At 39.4% G+C, this 22,985-nt stretch overlaps 1 protein-coding gene across 1 annotated transcript in view; it reads left to right on the forward strand.

Moving 5' to 3' along the window:
• The window catches only part of TAFA3 (TAFA chemokine like family member 3), a 499,239-nt gene extending 484,816 nt beyond the window's left edge, over positions 1 to 14,423 (forward strand). The window contains exon 5 of the mRNA XM_044287162.1: positions 14,107 to 14,423. Within this exon, the coding sequence (XP_044143097.1) occupies positions 14,107 to 14,118 (12 nt within the window). The 3' untranslated portion in view covers positions 14,119 to 14,423. The remainder of the gene's footprint in view (positions 1 to 14,106) is intronic.
• The last annotated feature ends 8,562 nt before the right edge of the window (positions 14,424 to 22,985 follow it).

Here is a 22,985-nt window from a genome sequence, read left to right on the forward strand (position 1 = left end):
TGGCTATTACAGCAATCAAACGCTTCCTATAATTGCAGACCAGCTTTTTGCATGTCTCCACGGGTATTTTTGCCCATTCATCTTTAGCAATGAGCTCCTAATCTTTCAGGCTGGAGGTTTTTCTTGCCATCACCCTGATCTTTAGCTCCCTCCACAGATTCCCAATTGGATTCAAGTCTGGACTCCGGCTGGGCCACTCCAAAACATTAATGTTGATGTCTGCTAACCATTTCTTCACCACTTTTGCTGTGTGTTTTGGGTCATTGTCATGCTGAAATGTCCACTGGTGCCCAAGGCCAAGTTTCTGTCAGTATGGGATCTGCGTCTCCACTGCAGGGTGGCAGATCGCTGTCTACACATTGCAGCATTAAAGGTCCCAGTACTGGCTTACCTTCTAGGAGACGCAGGTGCCCACCAGCATACCGCCGCATCCGTCCTCTTTGCCAGGTGTCATCTGATGCGCTATAGCACGCGCGCGCGCACCTCTCCCTTTCTTATAGGAGTAGGCAGCTGGTTCCTGATTACCATCCCCACCCGGAGGCGGGACTATTTTGTATTTAAGGCAGCTTCACTCATCATGAAGTGCCTAAGCGTGGTTGTTGTACCTATTGACTCCCGCTGAAGCATTCCACTGTGTCTGTTTATTGGATTGCCTGGATTCTGACCTCCGCTTCATTTGACTACTCCTGCTGTCTGTTTATTGGATCACCTGGATTATAGACCTCTGCACTGCCTGACTACGCATCTTCCAATCTCCTCCTGTAAGTCTGCCTTGATCCAGACCCTGCTCTGCCTGACAACGAGACTGCTTATATCTGCACTGCCTGAGTATGCATCTGCCCATCTCCTCCTGCAAGTCTGCCTGGATACAGACCCTGCGCTGCCTATGAGACTGCTTATATCTGCATGCTATATTGCTCTGAACTTTGTGTTGCCTGTATCTGTCAAGTGACTTTTGAATACTGTCTGCCAGTAAAGACCATCTGTTCCTTTATTCTGCCTTTGTAGGACTCTGTTCACACTACTGCAGGTAGCTGCATTCAAGGTAACAGGTGCAGACACCAGGGTCCTGTCTCTGAGAGTTAGCAGTCAGCAATATTTGACTAATTCCCAGTCCTCTATCAGCTGACACAGAGGATCCACATCCTCTGGTCGTAACAGTTTCTCTGCAGACTGCCTGATGTTGTTGAGAATCCTCATGTATTGCTCTTTTTTCATGGTGGGTGCCGTTTACTGTGATTAGGTTCCCTGGTCCATTGGCTGAAAAACACCCCAAAAGCATTAGGTTCCCACCACCATGTTTGACAGTGGGGATGGTGTTCTTTAGGTTGAAGGTTTCTTCTTTTTTACGCCAAATGTAGGAAACATCATTGTGACCAAACAATTCAATTTTTGTTTCATCTGACCATAACACAGAAGACCAGAAGTCTTCTTCTTTGTCCAGATGAGCTTTTGTAAAGGTCAAGCAAGCTTTTGTGTGCCTTATCTGCAGAAGTGGCATCCTCCTTGGTCTGCATCCGTGGAACCCAGCAGTTTGCCGTGTCCGTTGGATTGTCTGCCTTGAGACATTGCCACCAGCAGAGCCAAGATTCACCAGGATGGCCTTGGTGGTGAACCTTGGATTCTTTTTCACCTCTCTAACTATCCTCCTGGCCAGCACAGGTGTCACTGTTGGCTTCCGACCACGTCCTCTAAGATTTTCCACAATGCAAAATATCTTGTATTTTTTAATCATACTTTGCACTGTAGCCACTGGAACTTGAAAACATTTAGAAATTGCCCTGTAGCCCTTTCCTGACTTGTGAGAAGCCACAATGAGCAGCTGCAGGTCCTCATTGAGCTCCTTTGTCTTTGCCATGACTGTCCACAAACCAACTGCAGAGAGCTGCAGTTTTTCACCTGTTGAGTTGATTAAAACAGCTGTTCCCAATTAATCAGGGTAATTAGGATGCTTTCGAACAGCTTGGACTATTTGGAATGGTATAGAACTTTTAATTTTCCCACAAACTGTGACAGTTTGTGAAGGGCATAAATAATTTTGGACTGGACACTTTTTGCTCAAATGTAAATAAAAGCTGCCTCTTGTACATCGTTCTTATTATCTTTTGGGAGACACCTATGTCATTTCCCGTCAAAACATTACTTGCTGGTTGAAAAAAAGTACCTTTATGTCCAAGTTTGCCAGGGGTATGAATAATTATGGGCAGCACTGTATATATATATTTATATAACTAATGTCGCCAATAATGTCCCCCAATCGTGGGTGCCCCCCCCAGTGTGCCTGCAGGAGGGAGATGCCGATAACTTTACATAACAAGGACAAAGGAAACAAGGGCTCCCCCTGTATGCCGCGGACCTCCAGCGCTGTAATTACGGTGCCAAAGATACGCGGGCCCTTCACAGGCGGGAGGATCAAAGCATCCTGTACAACCCCTTTAAGAATTTTGTAATAATTATTTAAAAATAATTTTTCTTATGAAGACTATACTTCATATGACAGCATGTAAGATAATATGGCTGCAGATTTTTAACATAAAAAAAGAAACCTGCATTTTACTTATTTAAAAAAAGATTGTATATACCTTTCATATACTAATTTATCTATCTAGTGTGTCACAGATGACTTATGGCTTTCCATAAAAACTTTTTTTTTATTATATGGGCTTATCCAGCTTGAAAAACCCTGGAGATAAAGACTGATTGTCTAGTCATGCATTTTCTTTCATGGGGAACTATAGTATTACATGCCTACCATCCATTCAAATGAAGGCACTTCCTGTAAAACATGGCTGAATCGGGTGTGTCAGAATGAGAGCCACTAATTGATAAACACACTTTATGTCTGTAAGCTCTATTAGGGCATAGGTGTACTGTGCTTAGAAATAGAACAATAAATATACTCCAGGTACACATGCTATACACAATGTGTATCAAGATTGTAGCTAGAGATGAGCGAATCGAATCCCACGAAGTGGAATTCGATCTGAATTTCAGGATAGATTCGATTTTCCTCTAAGTCGAATTTCCTCGTACTTCGTGTAAGCCAGGCATGCTCAACCTGAGGTCCTCCAGTTGTTGAAAAACTGCAACTCCCATCATTCCCGGACAGCCTACAGCTTTCAGCCTACAGAAGGGCATGGTGGGAGTTGTAGTTTTACAACAGCTGGAGGGCCGCAGGTTAAGCATCCCTGGTGTAAGCAAACCGATTTAACCTGAAATAGTATAAAAAACTAAAAAATTCAATCTTACCGCCTCCATTTGCTCGCGATGGGTTGCCAGCCGCTATCTTGATTGAAGATCTTGGCTGAAATCCCGTCTCCACGTTGGCCGACGTGATGACGCCATCAGATCTTCAAGCAATATGGCGATGGCCAGCCCATCGCATGCAAATAGACCAGTAATTTTGATGTAATTTTTAAAAATGTTAATTTCACATTGTTTCTACACTTTGATTTCGCGATCATGTACGAACGCGGCATCTGAGGGGTACAATGATGGGGGGCGGCCCTATTGCAGCTCTCTGTCATTGCACCCACAATTTTTTTGTAAAATTCACAGAATCATCCGAATCAAACTTTTGAATAAGTTGCTCATCTCTAATAGCAGCACTATGAATCCCAGCTCATAAATTAAGATATATTATAGGACCTTCTGCGACAAGAGGGCATTAATAAACTGAAAATAGAAAGAGAGTAGAAGCACAGTTATTTTAGTAGTTGTAGAGGAAGACTACATGAAAGTGAGAAAAAGCTAGGGTTTTGTGTTTGAAGGCTATTGTAGCAGTTACTACACTTTCTTTATTCACGGCGGGGCACACCATCAACTTTAACAACTGGATGCCCCTCTGTAGTCGTCACAGAGCATTGAGTGAGGTGAGATTCTCACCTTGCCTTATGGAAGTTGCAGCCCCGCACAGATATAATTTGAAAAACACAACAGGAAACTTTTAGGTATGAACGATGTACTGTAGTGTCTTTTCTTGAGAAGTAAAATATTTCTGTGGTATATTGAAGATTCTTTTAGGAATTATAGAAATTGCAAAGTTTAGCTTATATTATGGTTGAACATTGTGCAGAGGTTTTGCTAAAACTTAGATTCATTCTTGTCATAGGTTGCGGGTTATAGCCACCATTACCGCCTATTGATATTGATCCTTTGCCTCTAAAATAAATAAAAAAATAAGCAATAGGTCTTAAAAATTTAAAATCTAATAAAAAAAAATAAAAAAAAATATCCTATTATTTTAAGTTTACAGCTCTTTGCTAGTCATATGTGTCTATGGTTACAGAATATAAACAACTCCTATGCTTTCTGATTCTACATTTATAGTCCCTTCTATCTGCCGTCTGGTTCTTACTTAACTGCCAAATGTATGTTAGTGAGATGTAAGAGTTTCCTAGCAATTTTTGTAGCTACTACAAATTCTAGTGAAAAAAAATGTCTGACTGTATTTAAAGGTATTAAATAGAGTGCGACAAAGTTAATAATCCAATAGGAGGGGTAAACTTAGAATGTCTAGGCATGCCAGATTTATCACAGGGGCTTGTACTGGATGATAAATGTGGAAACTTTGTCTAGTTTTTTATGCCTGGCTTACTTTGAGACTGAATTTTATGTCAGAATTGTGGCACCATTTTAGAGCTGATAGTTCCATCCTAGGCCATGCCCCTTTACCATGAAGTCACACCCCTTCTTGCTAAGCAAGCGAGTCGGAAAAAAGTTGTAGAAACCCTAGTTGGGACAAATTTCACAAATTTTTGCCCCTTTTTATGTCAAATTTAAGCGCAGACACATTAGTAAATCTGGGGCAGTGTAGTCCTTAAAATATCCTTCTATCGAACTCTGCATGACATAGAGTTGCCTCTAGAATTAAATACCTGTAAGATAATATAATTAATATTCATTTTTTTAAGACATTTCTAAATTATATTTCTATCAAAATTTGTAATTTATTTTATCTGACATAAGTGACCATGGGTTGCATTCAATGTCTGGATATTCAAGATTTCTTCAAAATAATGTACTTGCTCTGTAAGAAAGATGTACAATCATTTTATGCTTCTCATAAGTTTAGAAAACTCTGTTACTGATCCCATTAAAATTACTACCCACAAATGCTTCTAAATGTGTCTCATATTTTATCAGTCCCCTGAGAGCTGGCATATTCATTTAAATTATCAGCACAATCTCGGATAAGTCGGTAAAGATTTTGCTATAAACCTGAAGAGCATATAGATTTGTGAATTTTAAATATTGAATCATTTCACGACACTGTAAAAGGGCATATGTGTTTATCAAGCTTTATAAAGTACATCGTTTTGCTACATTTGTCAAATTTAAGCATGATTTCAATATTTTGCCAAGTATAAAGTGCTGATGACAAAAGAACGCAGCAGCGTACTTCTATTTCTCTAGAGTAAATTAATAGAAGTGATTTATAACAGGATAAATTCGAATATCAGCGCAATGACTTCTGTCTAGTGTGGCGGAGGTTGCAGTGTGGCATTTTTGTGTGCAGCATTCATGTTATATCTAATCTATCTGTTTGGAAAACTAATCAAATGTTACTTGATTTGAGCTGATATGAGATGTGGGATATGTAGAGTCAAGAAAAGCTAACTGACAACTGTCTTGGCCAAGGTCATTCATATTATAGAAGCAGCTCAGTCGCTTGTCAAGGGGTCCTTAACTAGTGACCAGGCTGCAGGGGCGAGTGAGTGTCAGTGGCTGGATGGGTGTAGTAGTAGTTCTAAAGCTCAATGGGCCAGCTTTCAGTGATGGAAAAGGCTTACATTTTCTTCCATTTGGGGCACACTCTGGTTCTGGGGTTCTCCTGCCTGGTGATGTACTGTAGGTTTTGAGTTGCAAGGCAGGGACTTGGTCATGAAACTATCACTTTTCAGTGCAATAGTAGTGCAGGAAGCAGTGAGGAGGTAGCTATCCAGCAGAACAGTTCTTTATTGAGTAATTCAAATGCAAACAGATAAGGACAGTTCTTATCTTCCATGGACCAGCAGTTGATACACAGAATGCATGTTCACAGGTGTTACAGGTTTCACAGTTGCACAGGTAGCAATAGGCCAGAAAGTGTCTCCTTAAAGCAATCTTCCTCAATCTCCACTTTGCCAGCTGACTCTGAACTAAGCATCCTGACATAAGTTGTAATACTTTAGATTAGGGATCAGCTGCTGTGAAACTACAACTCCCATATAAGTGAATGAAGCATTCTTGGAGTTGTCATTTCTGAACAGCTAAAAAGCAGGAGGTTGCTGATCGCTGCTTTAGATAAATGCAATGCAACCAGAAGGTTAGTTCTCCCTCACAGCAGGCAAACTGCTTCTTCTTCATTCTTTGAACAGGTTGAGATAATCACAGTTAATTTCCACGAAATCCACCCTGGGATGTGGAGATTCTCATAGTGGAACAAACTGTGCTTTGGTATGCTCAGGCACCGGAGGCAACTCCTGAACACAAGTGCCGTAGAGTCCTTTTTATACAAGTTATCTCTACTGGTCTTTCTCTACACCTCCTCCTCTTGCATCTGGTCTGCTTCCTGTAGATGTTCTGGTTCTGTTCTGGTTGGTACTGGGTCCAGAATTAGCTAAAGTGTCAGCAACACACATGTGCTTCCTTTCCCTAGGCCTATCTAGGCTAAACTCCAACTCCACGCTCCCTCTAGTTTAGTCTGTCTAGAATGTTCCAACTCATCTATTTATACGGACGGTGACTCCAGCCGATTTTATTATTGGCTATGAATATGGCCTGTTGTTACCAACTGAAAGTCCATATACAGTATAGGCACACCTTACACAGAAATAAATAGTTTGCAGTTTCTTTTGCAGTTTGCAGTATGATGCAACACTTGAGCAGGATGCTGCTCTTGGACAGATTGGGCATGGTCCTGGTTTGTCCCATCTCCTTTTGTATTTGGAGAACCTATGTTTTATGCATTTTACAAAGTGAGAGTCCCCTAGTGATAGCCGAAGGCAGCAAGAATTCCATGGGGGGCAGGAGTCCCATTCCCTACAGAGATAGATATATGGTGCAGTTTCTAGATGGATAACTGTGGGTCCCTATTATGTTCTGGACCTTTCAGTGCCAGTTGCTTCAGAAATCTACATTTTCCCACTATTTGTATAAGTAAATAGTTTCTTCAACATAATCATTGACAAGTGTTTAATATTTATCTTCTAAAAGGTGAAGCAAAGTTCTGCCGTTTCTTCATGCAAAATAAGCAAACAGAGCATGACATATTCCGTCTCCTTGGGTGTTGTCATTACACTATTATGTGTGCATCGTGAAAGCAGCTTAATATTAATTTGATTTTGGTCCTTCTGGCAGAAGAGGTGTTACCTGATTTGAAATGTTAAAAATTGCTCACTCAGATAAAATGAAGTGATTGTTCCGTTGAGCTTGCAGCATCGTTGTTGATTTTAATTTTACATTTGTTCTCACTATGATCTGACTAGCTAAGACATCTGACCAGATGGTAAACCATTCCATTAAAAGATCTGCATCATTAATTCTATGCATAAATCAAAATATAGCAATGTTCTGATAGAAATGAAAAAACATTTTTTTTTAAATAATGCAAAAATCTACGTTAAAAGGGAATGATGCCTGGAGAAAGGAAGTAGAATGGATACAGTTCATTTTAACATTCAACTATCTCCAGATCAGTGTATGTCATGTATCTGAAATATTACTTACTTATTATAATATTTCAATAGATTTCAATTATGCAATGCATACTGTCTTTCCCTTTTCCAGTAAATTAAATAACATAGGTATGATATTAGAGATGAGCAAATTTCATGATATGAAATTCGTTCACACTTCATTTGGTGGTAAAAGCAGAATTGCATTATGGATTCTGTTACCATGGACCATAACATAATTCTATGACAGAATGCATAACAGAATGCCTTTAGAGGTATTCCGTTATTCATTCCGTCACAATAGAACTCTATGGCCTGCATAACGCATTCGTCACATTTTCGTTATGCAGGAGAGGACTCCCCTGCATAATGGAAACAGGACGGATCTGTTTTGCAGCCCATAGACTTCTATTATGACGGAATGAGTAACGGAATGCCTCTAAAGACATTTTGTTATGCATTCCGTCATAGAATTATGTTATGGTCCGTGGTAACGGAATCCATAACGCAATTCTGCTTTTAATAATATATTAGTAGGATGCATAGGGTGGTTGATACACCAAAAGGGTGCTCTCAGTCCCGCAGCGTCACCCCGCTGCGTCACCCCGCTGCTCAAATAGAAATAAGAAATATAAAAGGAAAGACTGGGCACTCCAAAGATACTTGGTTGCTAGTATTTATTGTATTCAAAGTGAAGGATAAAATACAGTGAAGCACATTAAAATAGCATTTCTACCGTAATACTGCTAGCAGCAATCGAAGACATAAAATCTCAGCGTATTGTTGCTAATGTTTGGCGGAGAGCAGTCACTCATGGGGAGTTGTAGCATGGGACATCTGTGACTCACCGCCTAAACCTTAGGAACAATAATCATACAAATAAAGTGGGTCCGTGATACTTGGAAGTTGATATAGCGCTCGCAACAGTAAAATAACACAATATAACAATTAAAATGTCACAATCTTGCCAATGTTATGATGGTGAATACTAGATAAAGGTTAAAAGTTCGCTGGCCCAAATAGCTCAAAAACTATAATGTCAGGATGTAGCAGAGTTCAAACTCATCTGATCTTGCTCCCGTATGTACTGCTATTGATCAATTTTTGGAAAGGTGAAATAGTCATAGGCAATGTCCTGCTATGTAACTGGCCCAGCGGCGTCCAGCTTTAGGTCAGAAATAGATCCAGCACTATGCCGACTTTGGATTAAGGAACACTCTTACAGGTATTGGAGGCTTGTCACATCCAGGTAAAAGCCTCTGCCGTCTATCGGAGCTTACTCCCGGTTTTCTTGCGGCGGTCAGGTGGATCCCTCGTTTTCAGCTGTGGGTCACCTGTTAGCAGCTTGATTACTGCACACGATCCCGCTTGTTTGGATCCAGATGAGATATCCCAACCTTCCGGGCAGAAGTTTAAGATCGGCTCAAGATTTCAAATCGGCTCAGAGTTGTTCCTTAATGTGATCGATGTGGTGCACTCACATATACTTGGGGGGTCAGACCAGACGCGTTTCGGGGCTAGAGTGTCCCCCTACTGAGGAAGGGGACACTCTAGCCCCGAAACTTTCTTACATAGCAGGACATTGCCTATGACTATTTCACCTTTCCATAAATTGATCAATAGCGGTACATCGCTACTTCATACGGGAGCAAGTATCAGATGAGTTTGAACTCTGCTACATCCTGACATTATAGTTTTTGAGCTATTTGGGCCAGCAAACTTTTAACCTTTATCTAGTATTCACCATCATAACATTGGCAAGATTGTGACATTTTAATTGTTATATTGTGTTCTTTTACTGTTGCGAGCGCTATGTCAACTTCCAAATATCACGGACCCACTTTATTTGTATGATTATTGTTCCTAAGGTTTAGGCGGTGAGTCACAAATGTCCCATGCTACAACTCCCCATGAGTGACTGCACTCCGCCACACATTAGCAACAATACGCTGAGATTTTATGTCTTCGATTGCTGCTAGCAGTATTACGGTAGAAATGCTATTTTAATGTGCTTCACTGTATTTTATCCTTTACTTTGAATACAATAAATACTAGCAACCAAGTATCTTTGGAGTGCCCAGTCTTTCCTTTTATATTTTGCAATTCTGCTTTTACTACAAAATGAAGCGTGAACGAATTTCAAAATATGAAATTCGCTCATCCCTATATGATATCATCTTAATATACATACCTGATCATGCATTATTTGTTTTACATTTGATTTGCAGGTACCCCTTAAGCTGGCCATACACATTAGATCTATCTTGGCTGACCTTGCTGGATTTTGTTTTGATATGTGTGGCCTACTATCTAATATGTGTGGGCACTACTGATTTCCACTTGACAGCAAATATCAGGGAAGATAAGGACTGGGAAAATTGGATTTCAGTTGGCTGATGCTTTGGTTTTTATAGATGTTTCTGGCAACAGCTTTCTCCTTCTTCACCATTCACTACATATCCATGCTCTACTGAACCAAGCATGCATATGTAAGGAATGATCAGGAGAGATAAGAATTTAGCTCAGTTATATCATGTGTATGGCCAGTTTTAAAGAGTGTGTTCTCTTGTTTGACTATTGTATTGCACCTTGCCTTACTAACTACTCTGATCTTTGTCGACTGCCCCAACCTTGAAATCTATATCTGGAATACGCATATACTCAGCCTGCCTTGACCTTGGACTTTAAGACTGCGCCTTTTACCTAATCCTTTGGTGAAACCAATGGGTCAGCTGCCAACTACACCACAACTATTCCAGGAGATAGCAGGCCTGGTTGTTTCCCTGCAGCAAAGTCCACATCCCTGTCTGTTATAGTCTATATTCTGACTACTGATTTCAGAGAGACTCATGTGGTACTCCAGATCCAACAGCTTCTTTGGACAGCTGATGGAGTCCCTAATGTCTTATTTTGATGAGAGACTGTTGTTGAAATGGATTTCACTATTTAGTGATATAAAATAGCCAAATTGTTTAATTTCCCTGCCATAGCACTGTGGGAGAAAGAAAGCATCGAACTTCCTATTGAAATCAGTGGGCTATACATGTTATACATGTATATTTAGAATGTTCTCAAATTTACATTCTCCAGTCTTGGTAGTAGATGGGGATCTTAAATTGAGGACCCAATCTACACTAAGTACATATTCCCTATAAATAAATTAAGCAATGGGGATTGGTTTGGGGAATTGAAAGTTCAAGCCATATAACAGTTTTTACAACCATGAAGCTTAAGAGCCAGTAATTTTTCCCCTTATTTTTATTCAATTCTAAATTCATTCTCAGAGCAAAGAAGTACCCTTTCTATCTTTTATAATTACAATTATCATTTTCTTTTTAATGAGGAGGTATGAGGAATAGGATCATCTAATTAATTTACAATTACTTTATCTTACTAAATGTATCTTTATCTTATAAAATTCACTTGATAGGAGTCCACTCATGCCAGAAGAAGCATGAGTTTAATTTAAACAGAAGTGATTGGTCCTCAGTACACATTACATTTCAGACCTGTCTGGGAATTGAGCTACACATTATAGAAGTGGCCTAAATGCACTTAATTAGTATTACATGTAGTAGGACTAGTTACATGTCTTTGCTCCTGTTGTTCTGCCAGCTTTTTAGTGGAAGAATAATTGCATCATATATAAAGACTCCAATTCTCGTTAAGGCTACATTCACACGGTCATATCCATTTTTGAGGTTGACAAACCGCTGATCCTAAAAATGCAGATACCGACTACGTGCATCTGGCACATTTCATTGGGGCCGCATTGTCAAAATGCCTATTCTTGTCAGCAAAATGGCCAAGAATAGGGTGTGCTCTATAATTTGTGATACGAGCTTCACGGATGTGGACAGCACACAGATGACTTCCAGGTGTGATCTCCAAAAAAGTGCCGATCATACGCTGACCCAAAATATGATCGTCTGAATGAGGCCTTATTGTGACGTTTATTTTAACTGGAATTCCAAATTTCAAAAATTCAGAAAATCTGGCACCTGTTAGGATAGGTCATCACAAATTTCTTAAAAGTAAAATTCTGCAGATTCGCCGAATTTCTGAGAAAAATTTGCTTAGTGACGAATTACTTCATCACAAAGCGCATCATTTTTTGGTAAGTAGCGGGTGCAATGACAGGGAGCTGAGATACCACCGGCCCCCATCATTGTACCCCTCAGATGCCGCGTTCATACATGATCGAGGCATCTGAGTGTAAAATTAACAATAACTTTTTTTAAATCAAACTTACCACCTCCATTTGCTTGCGACGGGACGGCCACCGCCATCTTGCTTAAAGATCTCAGCCGAGATTCTGTGCGGCGCAAGATTACGTCATCACGCCAGCTGGCGTGGGGACGTATGATGTCATCACGCCAGCCGGCGTGATGATGTAATCTCGCACCGCACAGGATTTTGGCCGAGATCTTCAAGCAAGATGGAGGCTGGCGGACCATCGCAAGCAAATGGAGGAGATAAGTTTTATTTTTTATTGTTTTTTTTATACTATTTCAAGTTAAATCGATTCACTTACACGAAGCACAAGGAAATTCGGCTTCTAGGCTAATCGAATTTATCCTGAAATTCGGATCAAATTCCACTTCGTGGGATTCGATTCGCCCATCTCTAGTCATCAGCATTAGATTGGAGTCCTACTCCTGGCATTCATAGAAGGAGCCACAATTAGAGGGGGGGGGGAGGGTTGCTAAAGATATGCCATCAATATTTAGTACTAGGAAAATCACAACATTTTTACAGAACCAGATAGTAAAATGCAGTAGACTTATTAAGAGATGTCACTGATTATAAAACAGATAGTATTTTTGGGCAATTTTGGAGACTCTTTCTAGAGGTTTCTTACCATTTCAAGTAAATTTTTATTTATTTATCTGATAATCTAACCCCTGAACTTTGGCCACATTCTAAACATATTTCTAAAATGTCTGAAGTCCACAGTAACGAAAATGGCAGTGGTCATATGATTTACCCAAGTGGCCATTTTCTTGGCTGTCACTGCTGCATCCTCTACTATACATTGTAGGTGTTGAACAGAAACTGATTGTGTCCAGCACTTGAGTAGATGACTTCACTGGGGACAGGAGAGAAAGAGGTCACATGGGTAAATCATGTGACCGCTGCCACCTTGTTTCCAATTGATGATGGAGACAGCCAGAGACATTCTAATGATCTTTTGGGTTAACCCTTTCCAAACCGCCCAATATAAATTTATATTCCTAGCCAGACATTTAAAAATGGCGCCCACTCGCAAGCATAGTGGGAGCCATAGCCGCCGAGTGCTTGCTGTTTTAAACTAATGTCTGTGACTGGCTGTAAAGCCAGTTATGGGTATTTAACCCTTCAGATGCCGTGGTCAAATATGACCACGGCATCTGAATGCACTAAAACCAGAGAAGATCGGGGAAGCCGAATGCATTGTGCAGCAGCTTCTGCCCTCCTTGCTGTTTTTTGGGTCACTTCACCTTCCACAATTTTTTTTATAAAAGTGATAAAAAAGTCATACACACACCAAAATGATATAATTTAAAAGTACAGACCGTCCTGCAAAAAATGAGAACTCACATGGCTCAGTACACATAACTACAAAAAAAGCTATAGGAGTCAGAATATGGAGATGAAAAGAAGTATTAAAATGCAAGAAAAACTATATGTAAGTGATATCGCCATAATCGTACTGACCTGGAGAATAAAAGTAAAAGGTCAGGTTTACGGCATAGGAAATAGTGTAAAAAAAAAAAAAATTGTGGAGAAATGCTGTTATTTTTATAATTCCACCCGATTTGGAATTCTTTGCCGCATTTTATGAGACCGGAAATGATGCCATTAGAAAGTGCATTTTGTCCTGTAAAAAACAAGCCCTTATACGTCAATGTGAATGGTAAAATAAAATGGGCCTGGACATGTGTCGGCGTGAGCACGGGGACCTTGCATGCCCTGCAGGATTTTAATCCATGATGGCATAGTGTGTTACTAATCTTTGAGACTGTGGTCCCAGCTCTCTTCAGGTCATTAACCAGGTCCTCGGGTGTAGTTCTAGGCTGATTCCTGACCTTTCTTAGAATCATCCTTATCCCACGAGGCAAGATCTTGTGTAAAGCCCCAGACCGAGGAAGATTGATAGTCATCTTGTGTCTCTTGTATTTTCTAATAATTGCACCAACAGTTGTTGCCATCTCACCAAGCTGCTTGCCTACTGTCCTATAGCCCATGCCAGCCTTATGCAGGTCTACAATATTCTCCCTGGTGTCCTTCGGCAGCTCTTTGGTCTTGGCCATGGTAGAAAGGTTGGAGTGTGAGTGATTGAGTGTGTGGACAGGTGTTTTTTATACAGGTAACAAGATTGAAAAGCATAGGAGGCCTAGTAGAGATATTTTATAGATATTATTTTGTGTATATATTATTTAAAAATCTCCTTTCTTTTATTTTGCAGGTTACACGATAGTGTCTGGAAAATATGCAGAAAACGTCCAAGGGTATAAACGCTGTGAGAGGCCAAAGTTTCACATTGGCATACTTTATACTCCCCTACAATGTATCTTCTTTCCAAAGTGTGGATACCATTGGATAGTAATCTCAATGTACTGTACTTTCAAGAGGAGTACCATAACTCATGTAAAAAAATGACTGATGAACAATTACCCTAAGAGGCAAACTGCAAAACCCATAGACCAGTATACTTCAAAGTGGAAAATATGAAACATACTGGAAGTAACATCTGTGTATGAAACCAAGAGACATTATAAGACTAATGAATGCAGTGTACAGACTCCAGTTTTATCCTATAATTCTGGCATTTCAATTTTTCCTTTTTTTATTATTATTGGAAAAATCAGATAACTTAATTCATCCCTTGTCTGCTTCTAATGACTTGGAAATGGCACTTGTTTGCAATCCTGTCAATCTATAACTGGAAAATGCTGTGTCTTACATTTAGCAGAACCCATATTTTGAAGATTAGCGAAGAGTGATTTGTCAAGGCCATAGAATACCCTATACTTTAGTAAGCCTCTTCTAAAGCATGCAGCAATTCCTCTGGTTATACCGTATAGACTACAGACTGTGAGTGTATGTTCAGGATGCATAAAAATTGTATGGCGGGTAGTGTAATATGTCTCAAGTGTTTGCCCAAAGCAATATTGTCATTTCATCAGAAGCTTTTTTTTTATGTCTTTAATTTCGAAGTGCTAAGTCATTCATATATCACCTTGTCATATTCCTTCTATAAATATATGACATGTTTTACTACTGCATATGTTTAAATACCATGGTATAAGGCTCCATAGAACAGAGAAATGCTGTTTTCTTGCTATGTTCTACCATATTATTACAACTGAAACATTACTTATTTAAAAATAATTCATCATTATTATATTTTTGTACTTATTCGTTTCATATTTTTGGGACCAAAGTAATTTTATTTTTTAAATTATGTGGCTTAAACTGTTTCCCTAGTAGCATGGGATTATTGTTATTTTTGCAGCTAACTTATAATTTACTTATTTCATTATTTGCTTGGAAAATTCCTTTCTCGGCTGAACGTTCATGGAAAATTTTGTGTTATAACATAGTGTTTTGTCATGCAGGAGACCCAGCTATTTTTCTTGTAAAAATAAGCATCTAGAATCCCTAGCAAACAATATGATGAATGGTGGGTCTAGAACTGATTTTAATTGTTGGAGGTAATACATCAATAATATTGAAGGATTACTAAATTTACTTATTTCTGTAATATAGGAGGGACAACCTCAACCTAAAATGATGACCCAGAATTTTTTAAACAAGTTTCCAAAATAGTGAACTGTTCACAACTACTATTTGCATTGTGCTAAATGCCAGATTCTCAGACACGTCCATATGTGCTAATAGGTGGTAAAACAGAAGAATCATTTAAGGAGGTTCCTTGACAATAACCTAATCACAAAGTGTCTCCCTAATGGGACCCCCAGCAATCAGCTGTAATCTGTGGGGCAACCTGTTAGTAAATGTTCAATTTCTTTGCAGCGCGACCACATAGAGAATTATTATACTGCTATTGTTCGAAAGAGTGGACTTGTTATTTAATGGAGGAGAGAACAGATTCACCAGAGACAAAGAGAAAGAGAGATGCTCTTTATAACTGTTCTCCACTTTGACCTAGACCTTTCTAATAACTTGGGATTCTTTGGATATATGAAAAAGGTTTTATAAACTGGACAGTACTGATATACCCCTTTAAATTTTTTTTGAATTGACACCATGCAGTGGTTCAAGGCCCCTTTCACACGAGCAACTTTTCCTCTAGGGTGCGATGCGTGAAGTGAATGCATAGCACCCACACTTAATCCTAACCCATTCATTTCAATAGGCCTGTGCAGATAAGCATTTTTTTTTCATGCATCAGTTCTGTGATGCGTGAGAATTGCAGCATGTTCTATATTCTGCGTTTTTCACGCAGCCCTGGCTCCATAGAAGTGGATGGGGCTTCGGTGAAAACGCATTGCATCCGGATGTAATCCGGATGCAGTCCGGGTGCAATGCGTTTTTCACTGATGGTTGCTAGGAGATGTTGTTTGTAAACCTTCAGGTTTATTTTCACGCTAGTGAAAAACGCATTAAAAATGGATTGCACCTGTGTGGAAAAAACAAGAACTGAACACAATTGCAGAAAAAACTGACTGAACTTGCTTGCAAAATGGTGCAAGTTTCACTGAACGCATCCTGAGCCAATCCATTTCGTTCGTATGAAAGAGGACTAATAATCAGTCGCTAGGTTAATCATTTGGTAATTACTGATGATTGTAGTGTTGAGCGAATCGAAGTTCACAAAGTGGAAGTCTATCTGAATTTCAGGAAGAATTTGATTCACCTCGAAGCCGAATCTCCTCGTGCTTCGTGGTAACGAATCAATTTTCGCTGAAATGGCTGTGAAAAAAAAATAAAAAAATCATACTTGCCTCATCCATTTAACTGCGTAGAGGCCACTGCAGGCCTGTCATTGCACCCAGTACTTACAAACAAATGTGCTTTGTTCCAAAGTAATTAGTCACAAAACATTTTTTTTTTATTCGGCAAAGCAGCTGAAACAAATTTTAGAGAACTTCGCTCATCTCTAATTGTCGGGGGTACCAATAACGAGATCGCTCACAACCAGTTGTACTCTGGGGGACCTGCTCTCATTCCACTAGTAATTCTAAAGCAGAATGATCCCTAATCTTGCAATTTTTTACTGGACCTATTTACAATTCTAAAATTGACTAGAAAACTTGTTGGATTTAACTGGTCCTAGAATCTTCTCTTTAGATTGCTCAAGAAAATCTAAAATTGTCAGACGCAGATCTGTACAAATGACTCTGTCCTTGCACTTGTACTGTAATTGTTGCTGTTGGGTTTTATTAAATATATGAAAGAAAATTGGTGCTAGCTCTTAACTGGGCACTAAACACATTGTGTCACAGGAGGAGCGTTCAGGGTTGCCAAATTGCTTCTCTACCTTTAAATGGCAGCAATTACAATATGCATGCTACATCAGATTCCTTCTCTTCACATGGCACATGCAGTGTAATGCAACTGGCAGATAACATCCAATTACTTCCTAGCACACTTATTCTTCAAAAAGATGTTGATTTCCTGCAGTGTGATAAAATCAGTTTAAAAGCCAATTAAGAACCCACACATTGCCTGGTTGTAGCTTACATTTAGAGAAGAGGTGAACTAGTTTGTCTTTGAGGAACATCTCTCCAATTCAGTATATCTAATACTACCTTTAGCATTTTGTAATTTTAACAGACAATTATGATATCAGTCAGAAGTACTGTATTAATTATAATTCATCTATGGCAGGAATGATTCTCAGTATGGACATGGTTTTATACATTTACCATTTATACAAATCAAATATAGATTATGTACTTAAACTACTATGAGAGAAAGAGAGACAAAGGAAAAATTTAATATTGTGCATTTCATCCTATCTGTGGACAGCATGGTAAAGCTCAGGCGGAGCTGAGCAGATTGGTCTATAGATTTGTAGAACATATTCAATATAACTTGTATTTTAATAATTTAAACGACATATTAATGTACTCAGCTCCCCTGCTCTATAACATGCTTTCAGCAAATATGACATATTGAAAGTGGCAGGTTCTTTTTAAGAGAAAGGAAGATGCAAAGGGACATTATTTTCTTCAAGGGCGAAATCTAACCAACCAGCATTAGTGATAAATGATTACATACCAAGGCTAATGTGGCATCTCTTGTGGAAATAGCCAAAGCATAAGCTATGATGCTTAAAGGGGGTTTCTGCAAATATACATTGATAGACAATCCTTAGAGTCCAACCTCTAAGACACCAGCTGATCAGCAGAGACTTTAGGGTATGCCGACCCGAGGAATATGCAATGTGAATTTTCTACTGAAGAATTGAAGTAAAAAATTGACATCAAAGTAGATGAGATCTTAAGGGGCTATCTCATGAATATATATATATATATATATATATATATATACACCATTATTTTAACAACTTCAGGGCCAAAAAATGCTGCTTTCCAGTGCAATTGTGTAATTTTCACTCTTTTTAGCTTGTTTACTCACCCCTCTGCTACTATAGTTTCTGCAGTTTCTGTGGACAGGCAGCAGCTCATCACATTTGATTATCAAACACCTGCATCATCCAGGAGTCCATTGCAGTCAACTCTTCCTTACTCTTTCCCCCCATAAAAATATGCTCACACACAGCCCCAGTGATTCCACTGAGAAATATCACTATAAGAATACAATAACTCCCTTATTTACTACTTTAGAGTCTAGAGAGAGATATAGATTTATACATCTTTGAATTTAGAAGTAGGAACAAATAAATAAGATGTGTCTGGGATGGGTCAACTGCTGCACTGAGATACCTACACCGGTGCTGAGGAAGAGAAAAGGGAAGCTACTGAGCATAATGAGCTACTACTTAACACAGAGGGTGGAGCAGCATTTTGGTCACAGGGGAAACATGAGGGACACTAGCATAGTGGAATATGTCATGTAGATCAAAAAGCCTAGCAATATTTTTTATTGCAAGTATATTGCAATAATATTTCATTTTGAAATCACTTATTCAATGAATAGTACTACTTTTTGTGGGATAACCCCTTAAACAAATCTTATTCATATACTGCATAAAAAGTGTGCACAGGAATTTGATGTGGTGTGAATTTATTTCTGCAGGTTGTCAATTTATGCTACAGATTTATGCTTTGGATTCCACTCTTTGCAATGCAAAATCCCTATCAATTGATCACAGATTGAAGCAAAGTATGGGGGGGGGGGGGGGGGACGACGACACACCTTAAGGGTACAGCCACATGTTTAGGTATTTTGAGTTTCAGTTTTGAAAGCCATAATAGGTATGGATGATAAAAAAGAGGAAATATTAAGGGCAGATACACTTTTTTTAAATTCACTACTGGTGTTTCGTCTTCCAAAACTAAATAAAAAACATGAACATGTGGCTATATCCTAAGGGGGTATTTGGGGTTTTAATATTGACCTTTCCTCAGGATAACCCTGACACCCCGGAACTCCTTCAATATGCTGTCTCATACTAGCTCTGCTATTGTAAGTCATGCCAGAACTACATACATGAAGTGAGAGGGAACATGGTTTACTACATCTACTGAACAATGGATGGATCTATGTCCAGTAGTTTTTGTGGCAACTTCAGTTTATGGAGCTACTTTGAAAGAGCTTACCGGCCAGATGGTGGGGTTTCAGATCCTGCCGATAATAAATCAATGCCTTTCCTGAAGATAGATGATCAATATAAAAATCCTGGCATAATATTGCTCAGTCACAGCAGAGCATACATATGTGCAGATGTTCCTCACACTGCAGCTTAGTCCCTTCACTTATTTTGCTAATCAGTGGTGGTCAGTGGTTTGACTGTTTGCTTTACCAGTAACAACCTGTATAAGTATTGGCAGCAGGTGCAGGATTAGCCAAGAAAACTTTTCCTTAAATATATACTTCTTTGTACATTTAAGGCATATTGCCTTTATGCCTTTAATGTCAGATAGGTACTCTTATCTAGAGAACAGGAACCCCTGAGGTGAAGGAGAGCATGCTTTCAGGCACAGCATGCTCTCCTTTCATTGCTATGGGAGGTCTGAAAATAGCCAAGTGGGTGCCTTTGGCTACTTTCAGAAGTCCGATAGTGCCCACCTTTCTATTCACCACTATGCTAGCGCTCTATTTTTTGGACTCCTATGGCGTTGAGCAGAGGATGACTGGGCATGTTCTCTGTTCACTTCGGGGTCCCATTCTGGAGATAGGGTCCGAGAGGTGGTACCCACATGCATATGACATTGTTGGCATATCCTAGTGATACGCCATCAGTGTCCAATATGGGAATACTCCTTTATTAATAATACTAAAAATGAATGATCATGAATTAAATTGACACTGTCACAGTCTAGTGAAGGAAAGCCTTTGAGAATAATCTAGTCACCTGTGCAATCAGACCGGCCTATTTTATACTGCATCTCCCAATGAATACTGCAGATTTTAGTAAGGACTCATGCACACAGCCGGTGCCCGGCCGTGGCCGTTTTGCGACCCGCATACAACGGGTTCCACAATACACTGGTACCAGCCGTGTGCATCCCGCATCACTGATCATAGACCCATTCACTTCAATGGGTCCGCAATCCAGGAGATGTGGAACGGAGGCATGGATCGGAAGCCCGCGGAAGCACTACGGTGTGCTTCCGTGGGTTTACTGTACGTGCAGCCACACCGCAAAAAAGTAGTGCATGCACTAAGTTTTTGCAGTACGGCCCATCGGCTGCGGAATGGGTGAATGGGTCCGCGATCCACATGCCGCTGCCCCTGTGGTCGGTGCCCATGCATTGCGGACCTTTTGCGGTCCACAGCATGGACACAGAGCCCTGACGTCAGTGAACATGAGCCCTAAAAAATAAGAGGCTACTAGGTTGTGAAATAATTAGTTTAAGTTCAGGTAGCCTACATAAAAAAAAAAAAAAAAAAAAAAAACATTATTACTCTGTCATTTTTAGCTTGACTTGGGCACTGGAAAATTACACAGCAGAATGTGCTATAAATCTGTGTGCATCTGTATTATTATATTTTTGGAAGCATTGATTACATTATATGGATTAGTTAATAAAGCAGGTTGTATCTATTTATATGTTTTCATTTAAAATCCTGGTGAAAAAAATTGCAATTGTGTAGTACAATATAGTGGTAAAATAATATGAAAGGATACGTTCGGTGTAACTTTTGCCTCGTTTGCATAATAGATAGTTTCTATCCAAAGATTACTGTACTCTTTTTCCAGTTTGCAATATTTTTTTTCTTTTTTGACAGCTCGTAATAATGATTTTGGAATCCTTGAGTTGTTCCACCATTACCAGTACAGAACAGAATTTCTAGTCCATTGATACAGTGTTGTAAATGACTGTTTTGTTCCTTTCCAGTTCCAGAACATGTGAAGGAACATTAAGCATTTTGGGTAAATTGCAGAAATTGTGTAAATGACAAGCAAATATATAAAACACTAAAACAACCATAAATACTCATCGCTGGAATGCAGTATAGGCTACGATGGGAAGTAACCAGCTGACCATTTCGATGTCCCGGTCCAATTCAAGTATTCCATCGGAGCACCACAACTACAGTATGGATGAAGAACACTGGAACTGCAATGTGGATTTTAGTATTATTTTTTTTTAAATGAGACCATTTGGTTCATAATAGACTGAGACAACAACAGCAAAATAATGGTGGTTGTGCAACTCAAAAGCCCATTATATGGATTTTCATGAGTGTAAAGGATTTCCCTGCAGATTGCAGACAGGCTACTGTGCACCATGCTAACTTTGTTATTTAAATGTATTTTGTAAAACAATATGTACAACCAGTTTATGATGCTACTCTGTGTAAATACAAGAAGACTAAAAGTATTAAAAGAAAATATCTGACAAACTATGCTTATGCCAATTTTTTTCCTTTGTGCATGATGGAATGGATCCTTTGCTTTTGGTGGAATGGATCATCAGAGATTGTACAGGTATGGGATCTTTTTTACCATAGTTTTTCTATTTGTTTCATCTTGGTGAATATAAGTTTGGGAATATTAAAGTAACCCCTTCCTCCACCCCCACATTCTGCGACTGCATTTCTTATTTACTGTTTGCTGGCTGCATTCCACTGTGGATGACCGGTTATGAATTACAACCTATCCATTACAAGGGACCTGGGGGGACAATCTTTTCCCTTCATGGACAAGTTCATAAGCCACTTGTCGAGGGTACAGAGTGCAGGCGATTTATAGGCCTGTCAGATTTCTTCTAAGATATATTTCTCATTTGCTGCAGCTCTTATACTGGAAAGGTTCAATTGTCTCCTTTAACATTTTCTCCACAGTGCATTTTTTCAGCACAGTCTATATTTCCCCTATGTGTATACATCCGGTTTTGTGACATGAATAGATATGAGAAAATGGGTTTTATTTTTAATTTATATATTTTTACTATTTACATTTGTTGGCACTATTTGTACTGTCAAATAACACAATTAAGTTGTAGTTCTGTTGTCTATGGGTGCTCTGCCCTTAAAGGGGAAATACGCTGATGGTACATTGCCATAATGAGCAATCAGTCAACAAACACCTAAGGAACTGCTCCATGTACCATGTTTTCTCCTTCCATTTAACACAGTCTTCAACAATGTGGACAGTTTTTAACAGGCGTTCCTGAAATGTGGAATCTCTATCCTCACAAGCACACACAGTACATTGTCCCCTCACAGCTGCAAAATCCTTGTCCTTGTAACACACAGTATTGCATAGAGTTTAGTACACTATATTGTTGGTCACCTTAGCAAAGCACACTTGGCACATGTTGAGTAATTCTTAATTATACTCCTCAGGCACTTACACTAATGATTTCTGGCGCTGCGGTACCGCAGAGGTATCAACACCGCTGCTGATCAAAGTAATGTGTATGATATATCTTAAGGTACTGCGCGCTGCACTTCCCGTATGTCTCCACTACCTATCAGTGCTTAAGAGGGCAAGCTCAATATTTAGTTTAATCAATAGGGTCCAGCCTCCTGTATTCCCTTCACCCTGGACGTGACAACATAAAAGAAGAACAAGAAAAACGCAGGACAAGACAGTCAAACAGACAAAAACCCAGAATCAGGTATTTACCAATCTGTGGGCATCTGAGTTACTGTACACTGCGGGCTCTTCAGCACTGATAGGTAGTACCTTAAGATATATCATACACATGTTGAGTAATGTTGGTCTCAGACCTGTCTTGT

The sequence above is a fragment of the Bufo gargarizans genome, chromosome 3, assembly GCF_014858855.1.
Source record: "Bufo gargarizans isolate SCDJY-AF-19 chromosome 3, ASM1485885v1, whole genome shotgun sequence".
Lineage (NCBI taxonomy): Eukaryota > Metazoa > Chordata > Amphibia > Anura > Bufonidae > Bufo > Bufo gargarizans.